The sequence below is a fragment of the Hyperolius riggenbachi genome, chromosome 2 (assembly GCF_040937935.1).
Source record: "Hyperolius riggenbachi isolate aHypRig1 chromosome 2, aHypRig1.pri, whole genome shotgun sequence".
Classification (NCBI taxonomy): domain Eukaryota; kingdom Metazoa; phylum Chordata; class Amphibia; order Anura; family Hyperoliidae; genus Hyperolius; species Hyperolius riggenbachi.
Window position 1 is genome coordinate 483,838,077 of NC_090647.1, and position 12,228 is coordinate 483,850,304.

Genomic DNA, 12,228 nt, shown 5'->3' on the forward strand with positions numbered 1-12,228 from the left:
GTGTATGGATGTATTTTCTATGTGTGGACATACTGTACATCAACCTACTTCCTGTTTTGGTGGCCATTTTGTTTGTTTATAAACAAACTTTTTAAAACTGTTTTTAACCACTTTTAATAAGGCGGGGAGCGGCGAAATTGTGACAGAGGGTAATAGGAGATGTCCCCTAACGCACTGGTATGTTTACTTTTGTGTGATTTTAACAATACAGATTCTCTTTAAGTGTATGGGTACCTAAAGGTGCAAACACAGAGGATGGAACAGTCCCCCTCATCTGTGACTAATAACCACTGTAATTTGATCTCTCAGCTGTGTCAGCTCAGGAATCTCCTCTGCCATGGAAGAGCAGCTTGTAAACACAGGATGTTAACGCTATGTCTGCTTCCAAGAAAGTAGGAAGAAGACACACTACAGAATTATTGAAGGATGCGTATCAGCTGTAACAAAGAAATGTATTTCTTTAAAGAGACTCTGTAACAAATTTTTCAGCCTTAGTTCTTCTATCCTATAAGTTCCTATGCCTTTTCTAATCTGCTCTGGCTTACTGCAGTCTTTCCTAACTGCACTGTCTCTGTAATAAATCAATGTATCTTTCCTCTGTCCTGTTTGTCGGGCTAAAGGCTTGATTGTGTGGAATTTGCAGGGCTGCTTGTGATTGGTAGAAGCGATACACACCCTCTGCAGGCCCCCTGCATACTATGAATGACTCACACACTATGCTTAGCTGAGCCTATTAGAAGCTGGTTAGTTTGTTTGTAAACACTGCCTAAAACTGTTAATTACAAGCCAGGATTGCAGCAAAGAGTGGCAGAAACAGCACAGAGGGGCACAGGAGAAAATAATGAATAGAATGGTATGCTTTTTAGTGTAAGAATATTAGAGTACAGATTCTCTTTAAAGGGAATTATGATGTGACATATCTTTAAGAGCAGAGAGGAAGTTCTGAGTTCAGATCCACTTTAAAGGACAACTGTAGTGAGAGGGATATGGAGGCTGCCATATTTATTACCTTTTAAACAATACCAGTTGCCTGGCAGCCTTGCTGCTCTTTTGCTGCAGTCATGTCTGAATTAGACCAGTAACAAGCATGCAGCTAATCTTGTCAGATCTGACAACAATGTCAGAAACACCTGATTTGCTGCATGCTTGTTCAGGGTTTATGGCTATAAATATTAGGGGCAGTGGATCATCAGGACAGCCAGGTAAGTAATTCTGCTTAAAAGGAAGTAAATATGGCAGCCTCCATATACCTTTCACTACAGTTGTCCTTTAAAGTCTATTGATGAAAGGAGTGCAGACAGGTCTCACCATTTCTTGGCGACTATGCAAGTCCTTCACATTCATACTAGGCAGAATAATTAGTGCAATTAAAATATGTACGGTACCTACTCAAAAATGATTAATGATATTTTGACTGCTGGCAGATTTTTTTTTTTTACAGTTCACTGGAAATAGGCGTACCTTAACTGCATTAAAATAACAGTTAGTGAATCAAAGATGCATCTACACCTTATGAGAAGCCTGGAATACGACAGCCAAGTTGTAGGATTAACTAAAGCACTTCAATAAGGAACGGTTCCTGTAAGAAACTCGTTTAGCTCCAGCAGAAGACTTCTAATTGTTGGAAATGATTCACTTTGGAGATGTTATTGTACATAACAATAACAACAACAATAACAATAATATTTATATAGCGCTTTTCTCCCTGGGGACTCAAAGCGCTGTGACCCTGCATTATGCAGTCTCAAAGGCTAGGGAAAAGAGGTGAGTTTTTAGCCTTTTTTTAAAGCTGTCCAGAGAAGGAGCCTCTCGTACTGATTGTGGAAGTGAGTTCCATAGAGTAGGGGCTGCATAGGAAAAGGCCCGAGCACCAAATGTTAGGTGTATCCTGGGAATAACAAGCTACATCTTGTTGGCAGAGCGGAGGGTGCGTGGAGGGGCATAAAGTTCAAATAGATCCGCTATGTATTTGGGTCCCATGTGGTTTATAGCCTTGAATGTCAGCAGGCAGATCTTAAAATTGATTCTCCATTTTACTGGCAACCAGTGAAGAGTTTGCAGTACTGGGGTGATGTGTGAGCTGCGGGGGGCATTGGCTAGGGGTCTGGCTGCAGCATTCTGTACTAGCTGTAAGGGGCGCAGAACCTTATCTGTAGATTCGGTTGCAGTAGTCTAGGCGGGAGGATACAAATGCGTGAACCAGGGCAGGTAGGTCTTCAGCTTGATTTTCGCTATATTTCTTAGATGGAAGGACGACTTGACGACAGCTGATATCTGCTGTTTGAGTTTTAGATTTCCATCCAGGATCACCCCAAGGTTTCGCACAGAGTCTTTATACTGTACAGTATCTCCCCCAATTGCTAGTTTGAGGTGGTGAGCGTTTTGAACTTTATCCATCATGTGTGGACCACCTACCACCAACACCTCTGTTTTGTCAGAGTTCAGCCTCAGCCAGCTGGTGTTCATCCAATTTTGTAAATCCACTAAACACGCTTTTATGGATGCTGATGGGTCTTGGGTGCCAGGCTTGAAGGACAGATACAGTTGTGTGTCATCTGCATAACAATGGTATCCTAGGCCATAGTTCTGGATTATTTTGCCCAGTGGGAGCATGTAGACTGCAAAGAGTAATGGTGATAGTACAGAACCATGTGGAACTCAGAATCAGAATCATTTATTTCGCCAAGTACAACGGTGAGTTGTACCCGGAATTATTTTTGGCACAATCAGGGTCGGTGATGGTACAGTAAGCATACGTTATACATTACACATGTTAAAAACCAATACAGTAGACAAACATTAAGCATTCCTCAGAGCATACCTTACATAAAACACATTGCACATTGACGAGAGAAAGACAAGAAAGACCAGAGGGGTCTGTCCAAGAGCTATGTCGAGTGGAGCTGCCAGCCACAAACTGAGCGGCGCTCTCTGCCCTGCAGCCCTCCAGACCCCCCACATGTAGTGAAAGATAGACATAGAGACCCTTCGTCCCCATAGTTGTTAAACAGTCCACATGGTCCATAACAGTCCCGGCCCCACAGCTCCCACACAGATTTGCAAAAATTAGCCCCTGGCCTGCGCCCCCCCCCCAGCAGATAATCCAAAGGGGGCTGGTGATGATTGTGATGACCGCTGCTGTGCTTTCCTCCGCGCCCCCCCCCCCCCCCCCCGACCCGGTAGATGTGTCCCGGCAGGGTGACAGCGGCAGCCTGGACCTCCTGGCTGCGGCTCCCAGACCCGTTACCTGTGACAAAAGGCAGCGGCGGCTCCCGCGGCATGCTCAGCAGCGGCAGCCTGGTCCTCCATGGCTGCACAGGCGGAGCGGCTCCCACTGGGGAGGGGAGGCGATCCCAAAACAAGCAGCCCCTCGTGGTCGCTGGCGCCTGGCCTGCCTTTGTCGCTGGCAGCGGCGATGGTTGGCTGGAGGGCGAAGCAGGAGAGGCGTGCACGGAGGTCCGCAGCCGGCCATGTGGGTGGCGGCCCGATCTCAAACGAGCGACCTCCCGTGACCTCCGGCCCGCTTCAGGTGTCCTGCACCCGGCCATGTCCCAGTAGTGGTAGCTGGGCGTCCTGGGTTGCCACAGCGGCGGGTGCTGCTGGAGTGCGGAGCAGGAGATGGGCATGCATGGGGATCTGCGGCCAGCCACGTGGGTGGCTGCCCTATCCCAAACCGAGCGGCTGCTCGTGACTGCCGGCGCCTGGCCTGCCTGTGTCCCCTGGATGAGAGGAATCCATCCCGCCCAGAAAGACGAGTGGACAACGGGGGAGAAGGGCAGCAGAAGAAAAAGAGCCGGAGCCCTGTGTGCCGTGGCGTCTTGCTACAGCGCCATCTTGTTCCATATATCCATAGGGAAGTGGCACTGGATTAGAGTAGTGTGTGCCCAGACATACTTGCTGTGTTCTGCCAGATAGGAAGGTCTGAAACCAGCTAAGAACAGTACCCCTTAGGCCACAGTAATTCTTCAGTCGCTGGATTAGTATTTCATGATGATGCTGCAGACAAGTCAAGAAGAATCAGAATTGAGCAATCACCCTTGTCCCTTGCAGTAAGTAGATCATTCATTACTCGGACTAATGCCGTTTCAGTGCTGTGCCTTTTCCTGAATCCTGACTGAAAAGTATCAAAGATGTTATCTGTAAGCCTGGCTTCTAGCTGGTTGGCGACTGCTTTCTCGATAACGATTGATAGGAATGGTAAGTTCGCCACAGGTCTGTAGTTGGTTACAGAATCAGGATCTAGTGATGGTTTCTTCAAGAGGGGTTTTATGATTGCTTTCTTTAGTTCTTCTGGGAAAGGTCCACTTTGCAAGGAGCACTGAGTGATTTTGTGAAGTGCTGGCCTGATCAGCTGCATTAAGGATCCAGTTGGGCCAGGATCCAGGTCGCAGGTAGTGGGGCGGAGACTTTGGATGACAATTCCAAAATCTTCTTCACTCAGAGTGTCAAAGACTTGCCATGGTGGTACGGTAGTACCACGGCAGATGCAAAGTCCAGTGGTCAATTGTTGTTGTAATGCTGGCACGGATGGTAGACACCTTGTTTGTGAAGAATGCAGAGAATTCTTCACACCTTTCCCTGGAGAATGTGGTTGGGGCTTTTAGGCAGGAAGGGTTGCAGAGTGATTCCACTGTGTGGAAGAGTTGACCAGCTCTGTTGTTGGCTGTAGATATTTTGTGCGAGATAAAGTCTGATTTATTCTTGGTTATTGCTTGTTGGTATTGGTACATAAAGGTAGGTTGAAGGATACTCAACATTCAAGGAGTTTTTCTACCCATTTTATGTTAATGCTTTTGGGCCTTCCCTGAAGACACGTTAAATTTCTCAGCTGATTACCGTTCACGTGTTGTCTTGTTTTTCCTGAGCTCATGCTGCAGGGAAAGGGAATACAGAGTTTAGGTCATCAAGAAGAAAGAGTAGACCTTCCATCTGCACTGCATTGGCATTTATTGCATCAGCTCTCTATACATATCAATAGCCATAAACACCTAGCAGATCACCTGATCCACAAGTGTTGCTGGTCAACATGGAAGTGGAGGTGGACGGCGGGGAAACGGTCGGGAGCTGGAGACAGCCGTTTCGTGTTCGGAGGACGCTTGGTCACACTGCATTCCACAGCTCCGACCTGTTCCCGGCTGCCCAACTCCACTCCCATGGTGACCAGCACACTTGTGAATCAGGTGATCTGCTCTGCGTTTATGGCCATTGATACAGCTGTTGATATGAATAGAGACCTAATGCGATAAATGCCAATACAGTGTGGATGAAAGGTGCACGCTTTCTTCTTTTCTTCTTGATGACCTAGATGTTGGATTCTTTCTTCATTCTAATACAGCGGAGCACACATCCGGAGGTCCATACAGTCTGGCAGCCTGATCGTGGTGAGAACTTTTAGTTTAATTCTTATAATTTTTCGCTATATGAAAATCAAAGGGAGTCCCACTCTATCTGCTTTTCCTACTTGTACCAGGAATACAGAGTTTGGTTTATAGCATCAATGACATACTAAGGATTTTCCATTTTGGAAGAGGTAAAAAAAAATCAAAAGCAGATCCTCTGCTGGCTAAAAGATGTTGCTAGTCAGCTGTAATTATGCTGCCAATCAGCAGTCAGCTGTGGAGTAACCCTTTTCGTAAGCTTATGCTATTTACTCCCTAAGCCTTTACCACATAATGTCTTACACTATCCATACAGTTTTTTTATTAAATCAGCTGAATGCACCAACAGTACAGGTGGTTTATTGAGGTGTGCAGAGAGGCTTCACTGTGCTAATTTCTAACATTCAGTCAGGTGCTTAGAAAATACAACACCCACACACACTTGCTGTATGTATGCTGCACCTTCCTACAGTGAAAGAAGGGTGACTAATAGACCAGCCATGCCCCCTCCCACAATAACCATCCCCCAATGAAGGGGGAGGTCAAGTGGCAGCCATTGTGATGGTCCCATTTATTAATAAGCAGTGGGGGTGTGAGCGGTAGCATTTACCTCAAAACCATCCAGAAGGCCGTGTGGGAGGCTAAGTCATTGTAATGATAGTGTACAGTTTTCTAAAGACCTCGGTCAAGGCCATTCACTTTTTCTCCTCTGTTTTCTCCTAGGAGATAGGTTTGCATCTTTTATTTAAAATAACTTTTCAGCACTCTCCAAGTGAAAAAGTACCAAAAAGCAAAAAATTATCCTGAGCATTTTCTTCCTTGCTGGTGGTTTTGAAGGGCATTTTATTTACAAGTTTGAAAATATCAAGTAGGAGAAAATTCAGGAGAAAAAGTTAATTGCATATGGGCCAAAATACAATTTAGATTATGAATTATTACTTTCCAAGAGAAAAAGAAAACAAGGAGTTAGGTTCTTAAATATGACAGATACCTGTAAGATATCCCTGTGTCTTTGCAACGTGTGCATGAGTGCTGCATTGATTGAGGTCACACCAGCCGTACTGCTGTACTCTGCCATTTTGTTATTTACCCCAGTAAGCTGAAAAATAAAAGAAAAGCCCACACAGTATCAATGCATAGAATGGATAAAAAGGTAGATCGTATACGTTTAAAAAGTCTTCACATTATATAGGAACATGAATGTCACACGACCCTGCAGGAGGGAACTCAAACTCAGTTGACCCAAAACCTGCACGCCTGTTCATTTATGCAAAAAACATTTCCCATTATAGATACTAAAACCATTTCAGCCTCAACCCCCTTCAAGGATACATCCGAGCTTCCTAAAAAATGAGATGTGCTTGCCCAGGGTTTCCTCCAGCTTCTGGCAGCCTATATGTCCCTTGCCACAGCTCTGGGGTACGGGGATCGCCTCCGTTGCAGATGCTGACCTCGGCAGGTCAGCATCTACTGCGCCTGCGGGCGCGCAGCTTGCAATCACGCTCACGCAGTCTGGAGTGTCCTGCGAAGGCGCAGAACTACTGCACAGAACACTCCAGTAGGCGCAGTAGATGCCGACCTGCAACAGAGGGGATCCCAAGACGCTGGCCCTGGGGCAAGGGACATATCGGCTGCCAGGAGCTGGAGGAAGCCCCCGGTAAGTAGATCTATTTTTTTTGCGGGGAGCTTGGCTGTATCCTTTAAAGGTAGCCATACACTGATTGAAATTTTGCAACAATCATTTGATCAAATCAGTTACAAAATTTGAAGCAATTGATTCCCGATAAGTCAACTTTCAAAATTAATTGATTCGGTTGATCACGCGAGATGGGAAATTTTGCTTGATCGACAGCAGGTCGGGAACGTGTCACTAGCGCCATTTGATTTCGCAGCAGCAGAGCTTACTCTCATGTGCCCGCTGGGTGTGTCTCTCCACTGCCATGGCTCTCCTTACTGTCTCTTCTCTCCCGATGTCTGTGTCACATCACAAATGGTAGATATCAAACTCTAGAGGCCTCTAGTGGTCACATAAGGTATGTGCCACGGTGCCTGAAGTGTTTGACATCTAGTGTTTATTATGTGACACAGGCTCCCAGCAGAGAAAGGAAGGAGAAGCTGACAGAACTGGGAGATACCCATTTTTACCCATTTGTTGGCCACATCGACCGGTGTATGTCCAGCTTTACTACTGATCCATTATGCCTTCAATGCATGGCCAGCTTTAATATTTATCCATAATGCCTCATCTCCACATATCCTCTTCTATGAGTATGGAAGTCACCTTACTAAGTTCTATGTGTAATATGCAGAAAGACAATGGTGTATGCTAAACAGTTATGTAAAATAAGGCATCACCTGTATTCTTCCTGCAACCCAGGCTTGTTGCTGTCCCAATTTATAATGCTGAAGCAAGGCAACTTTTATTCTAATCATAATGACTCGATAAGATTTTAAAGTGAACCTTAACTGTGGAAAAAAAAAAAGTCCAACTTTCCTGGGGCTTCTACCGGTCCCCTGCAAACGTCCTGTGCCCGCACCTTCAAAGAACGATCTTCTGGTCTCACGCAGCGGCTAAGGGCCACTGCATCTGCACGGCTCTGGCCGCGCACATCCTTGCTCACATCGCAGTCCTGCACACGTGCAGTATGAGTTGTCCTTTAAAATTTCACTTTAAAGGTCAACTGAAGTGAGAAGAATATGGAGGCTACCATATTTATTTCCTTTTAAACAATACCAGTTGCCTTCGTTGGCATCCCTGCTGATCTATTTGGCTACAGCAGTGGCTGGATCACACCAGAAACGAGTGTGCAGCTACACCTGATCTTCTGCATCCTTGTTCAGGGTCTATGACTAACAGTATTAGAGGCAGAGCATAAGCAGGATAGCCAGGCAACTGGTATTACGTAAAAGAAAATACATATTGGCAGCCTCGATCTCACTCACTTCAGTTTTCCTTTGAAGAGCTGTATTATGTTATCGCTGGGCAAAAATTGAAATTTGTTACAGCCAATAAATTGTAATAGAATTTAAAGAGAGTCTGAAGCCAGCAAACGTACCTCTTTATTTCCAAGTCCTCTTCAGCATTAACATCAAAGATGATTCGCTGCATCCCTGCGGCAGAACTATGTATTTAACGCCCCCGAAATCCGAGGGCAAAATTATACGACTTTCCAAGTCACAGATCTTGCTGCCCGGGGAGGCAGACGTGAGCTTTGTAGCTCTGCCTCCAGTCCAATCAATCTCCACCTCTCCCTGCCCCTCTCAGTGAAAGAAGACAGAGGGGCGTGGAGAGGCGGAGACAGCACTGGAGGCAGAGCTACTGCGCAAAGCTCTGCCTTTTCCAGGAAGTAACCAAGAATTTTGCGCACAGGATTTCGGGGGGACGCTGGGTGGGGGGGGGGGGGAGGGGCTTGAGATAAATAAATTGTGCTGCCGCAGGGAAAGAGGTAATTTTACTGGCTTCAGGCTCTCCTTAAGAGCTAACCTGTACAATCATTAACTAGGAGTTAGATTTATTAACAATTACAGTAGTAAAGCACCAGCTGTAGTTTTTAAGACTTCTTGGCTCCCTGGCTCCTGGGATTTGCCCAGCCCTGATTTATGTATATTTTATAGCCAGAACCCAAAGTCTGTCCACTTTGGGATCTGACCGGCCAGCATGCAAATATTCTTATTTTAGGCAGCTAAAATGACAGGAGACACCTGGCCACATCCCAAAGGCTGACCTTCCTGGAGTGGCAGCAAGCAATTTCAGTGAGATGTTCATTTCTCCACTCTGTGTACTCTAATTCTACTCCCCTCCAGTGTCCGCTATCACATCCAGGATTTGGTCGGCCCTCTGCCATCTACACTCACTTTTCTGCTGCTAAATTTTGGTCATCACCACTCCACGAAAGCCAGCCTCTGGAACTTGGCTGGCCATTTCTTGCCATTTAGTATTGTGACCGGGCCAAACACCCAAAAAGTAAGCATTATATACATAGACTGCATCACTCAGGTTCTGGCTGTAACATACATATAACGTAAAACATACCTGTTTTCACCATAGCAAATTAGCAACAAATTAATTACAGTAATTCACACACTATAGAATGCAGTGATGAAATGTCTTCTGTGTGAAACAGGCTAAGCCAGTGTTTCCCAAACCTGCCCTCACGACCTACCAGCAGTGCATGTTTTGAAGGTAACCATATCCACAGAGGGCAATTAGTGTCTCAGCTATGTGGATTAAATAACTCTGTGGATTTCCACAAAACATGAACTGGTGGTATCATGAGGACAGGAGTGAAAAGCACTGGGCTAAGCTGACCATTTACTGACCAAAAGGGTCTCAAAAAAATTCACAGAAAAGTCTAAATCATTGCAGACATGCTACAGAGTACCAAGGCTATAGATGTGTTACATTTGAACTTCAGGTGCCGTTAACCTCCTGAGCGGTATACCTGACACAGTGTCGGGCACACCACTCGCTAGCATCAAGAGTCCCCCAGGATGAATCTAATAGATTTAACGCTTGCAAAAGGTTTAGCTAGCACTAGGCTAGCTAGTATAGGTGGCCAGCACCCTCAGATACAGCCGCATATACATTACCCAGCCTGGATCCAGCGATCGCCGCAGCCTCCCCGCACAGCTCCGGTCTTCTCTATGGGGAGGATCGCACATGACGTCATGCGCAGTCACGATCCTCCGCATATCCCCATAGAGAGCCCAGGGGCTGTGCGGGGAGGCTGCGGCGATCGCTGGAACCGCTGGAATCGCTGACAACCTATACTAGTTAACCTTTTGCTGGCATTAAATCTATTAGATTCATCCTGGGGACTCGTGGCGTAACGCTCAGGAGGTTAAAGTGTACCTGAGACTGTACAATGAACCTAATTTATACTTGCCTGGGGCTCCCTCGCTATTCTCCCCAGCCGCTCTGTTGTCCCAGGGTTCACTTCATTTATTTTCTACAGTCAGGGCCAGTCGTGGTGTTCTGCGCCTGCACGGCCTCAAATGTGGAAGATACCGGAGGCGATCCTGGGACAACGGAGTGGTCGGGAGGGATGGCGAGGGAGCCCAACAGTCCTCATGGGGTTGGAGAAAACCAGAGGTAAGTATAAATTAGGCACAGTTTTGAGATCTCAGGTTTCCTTTAAGGATAAATAAGAGACCTATATTTCAGTTCAGCTATTTTTTTTAAAGCTACATGGCAGTGCCAGCTATGTCTGTATTGTGTTTATTAAAATGTCTTGCCTACATCTGCATGTACCAAAGTCCACATCAGTCAGTAATAAATAAATCTGAGATGATTGTGAATTATGCTAATTATTATGAAAATCTAGTGTAAAATGGACTAATCAATTCTTGCAGTAAAAGCATTTAATTGGTCCATTTTCATGCTGCATAGACTTGCAGTAACATTTGCATAATTCAGCAATAACTTACAATTATATGCAAGTTTCATGTAAAGTAGAAAGTTGGTACTGAGCAAAACTTTGTACTAAATGCCTATAGATGTCCACGGCAGACTAAGGGTTAAGGTATAATGGATTATTTCTTAAGAGCAAGTTAAGGCTTACGGCCCTTTGTGGATTTCCTTACTAAAGAAAGACAATAATGCTCAATTTAAACTAAATCCAACAAACTATAAGCCCAAGAACAAGAAATACCTTTGCCAAAAGCTGTTCAATTTCAACTGCCATTGTTTCAAACATGTGATCCTGACTCGATCCATTGAGAAGTGGAGTGGTGTCAGAACTGGAAGGAAAAGAAGCAGAATTAACCTTTTTATCTTCAAGAGAAGAAAGAATCGGAAATGTAAACAAAAAAACAGACATCTGACACTTAAAGAAGAGCTCCAGTGAAAATAATGTAATACAAAAAGTGCTTAATTTTTACAATAATTCTGTATAAATTATTTAGTCAGTGTTTGTTCGTTGTAAAATCTTCCCTTTCCCTGATTACATTCTGACATTTATCACATGGTGAGATTTTTACTACTGGCAAGTGATGTAACTGGAAGGAAATGCTGCTAAGATTTTTGGCAGTTGTAAACAGCTGTTATTTCCCACAGTGCAACAAGGCTCCTACAGTGTGATGTCAGTACCTCAGTGCTCAATGTAAAGATAAAAAGAGTGGCACTCATTGACGAGAGGGATAGGTTGCCCAAGCCTCAAAGGTTCCCCGCACTATGGGATCCAGCCGCAGCAAACAAGAAGGTAGATGGAGGCTGGCACCTCCAAAAATAAGCTCTTTTATTGAAAGATTAAAAGCATGTGGCTATACGGCGACAGCCCGCTGTTTCAAGACTCAGTCCTTCTTCAAGCCGAAGTATCCAAGTGGATACTTCGGCTTGAAGAAGGGCTGAGTCTTGAAACAGCGGGCTGTCGCCGTATAGCCACATGCTTTTAATCTTTCAATAAAAGAGCTTATTTTTGGAAGTGCCAGCCTCCATCTACCTTCTTGTTTGCAGTACCTCAGTGCTGTGAGGTGCTGACATCACACTGTGGGAGGGGTTTCACCACAAAATCAGCCATACAGAGCCCCCGATGATCAGTTTGAGAAAAGGAAAAGATTTCTCATGGGAAAGGAGGTATAAGCTACTGATTGAGATGAAGTTCAAATCTTGGTTATGGTTTCTCTTTAAGATTTCCATACATCAGGCGACTTGGCGGCCGATCAACCATCCGATTCGATTATTATAATTAGGCCTAAATTAGTCACATTAATCGGTCGGACAAGCAGCAGGATGATGGACCGACTTGCTCAATCGGGTGTGCAGCTGTAACGGCGAGGGATGAATGCGGCGAAACCCCCGACGCTTTCCCCCCTAATGTGTAATGTGCCCCCCATGTATACATTATCTGTC

At 45.3% G+C, this 12,228-nt stretch overlaps 1 protein-coding gene across 2 annotated transcripts in view; it reads right to left on the reverse strand.

The window, feature by feature from the left end:
- Positions 1 to 12,228, reverse strand: part of GOSR1 (golgi SNAP receptor complex member 1) — a 136,335-nt gene that overhangs the window by 97,234 nt on the left and 26,873 nt on the right. For both annotated transcript variants that reach the window (XM_068270311.1, XM_068270310.1), the window contains exons 3-4: positions 11,030 to 11,117; positions 6,370 to 6,477 (exon numbers count right to left, since the gene is read on the reverse strand). In XM_068270311.1, coding sequence (XP_068126412.1) covers positions 6,370 to 6,477; positions 11,030 to 11,117 — 196 coding nt within the window. The remainder of the gene's footprint in view (positions 1 to 6,369; positions 6,478 to 11,029; positions 11,118 to 12,228) is intronic.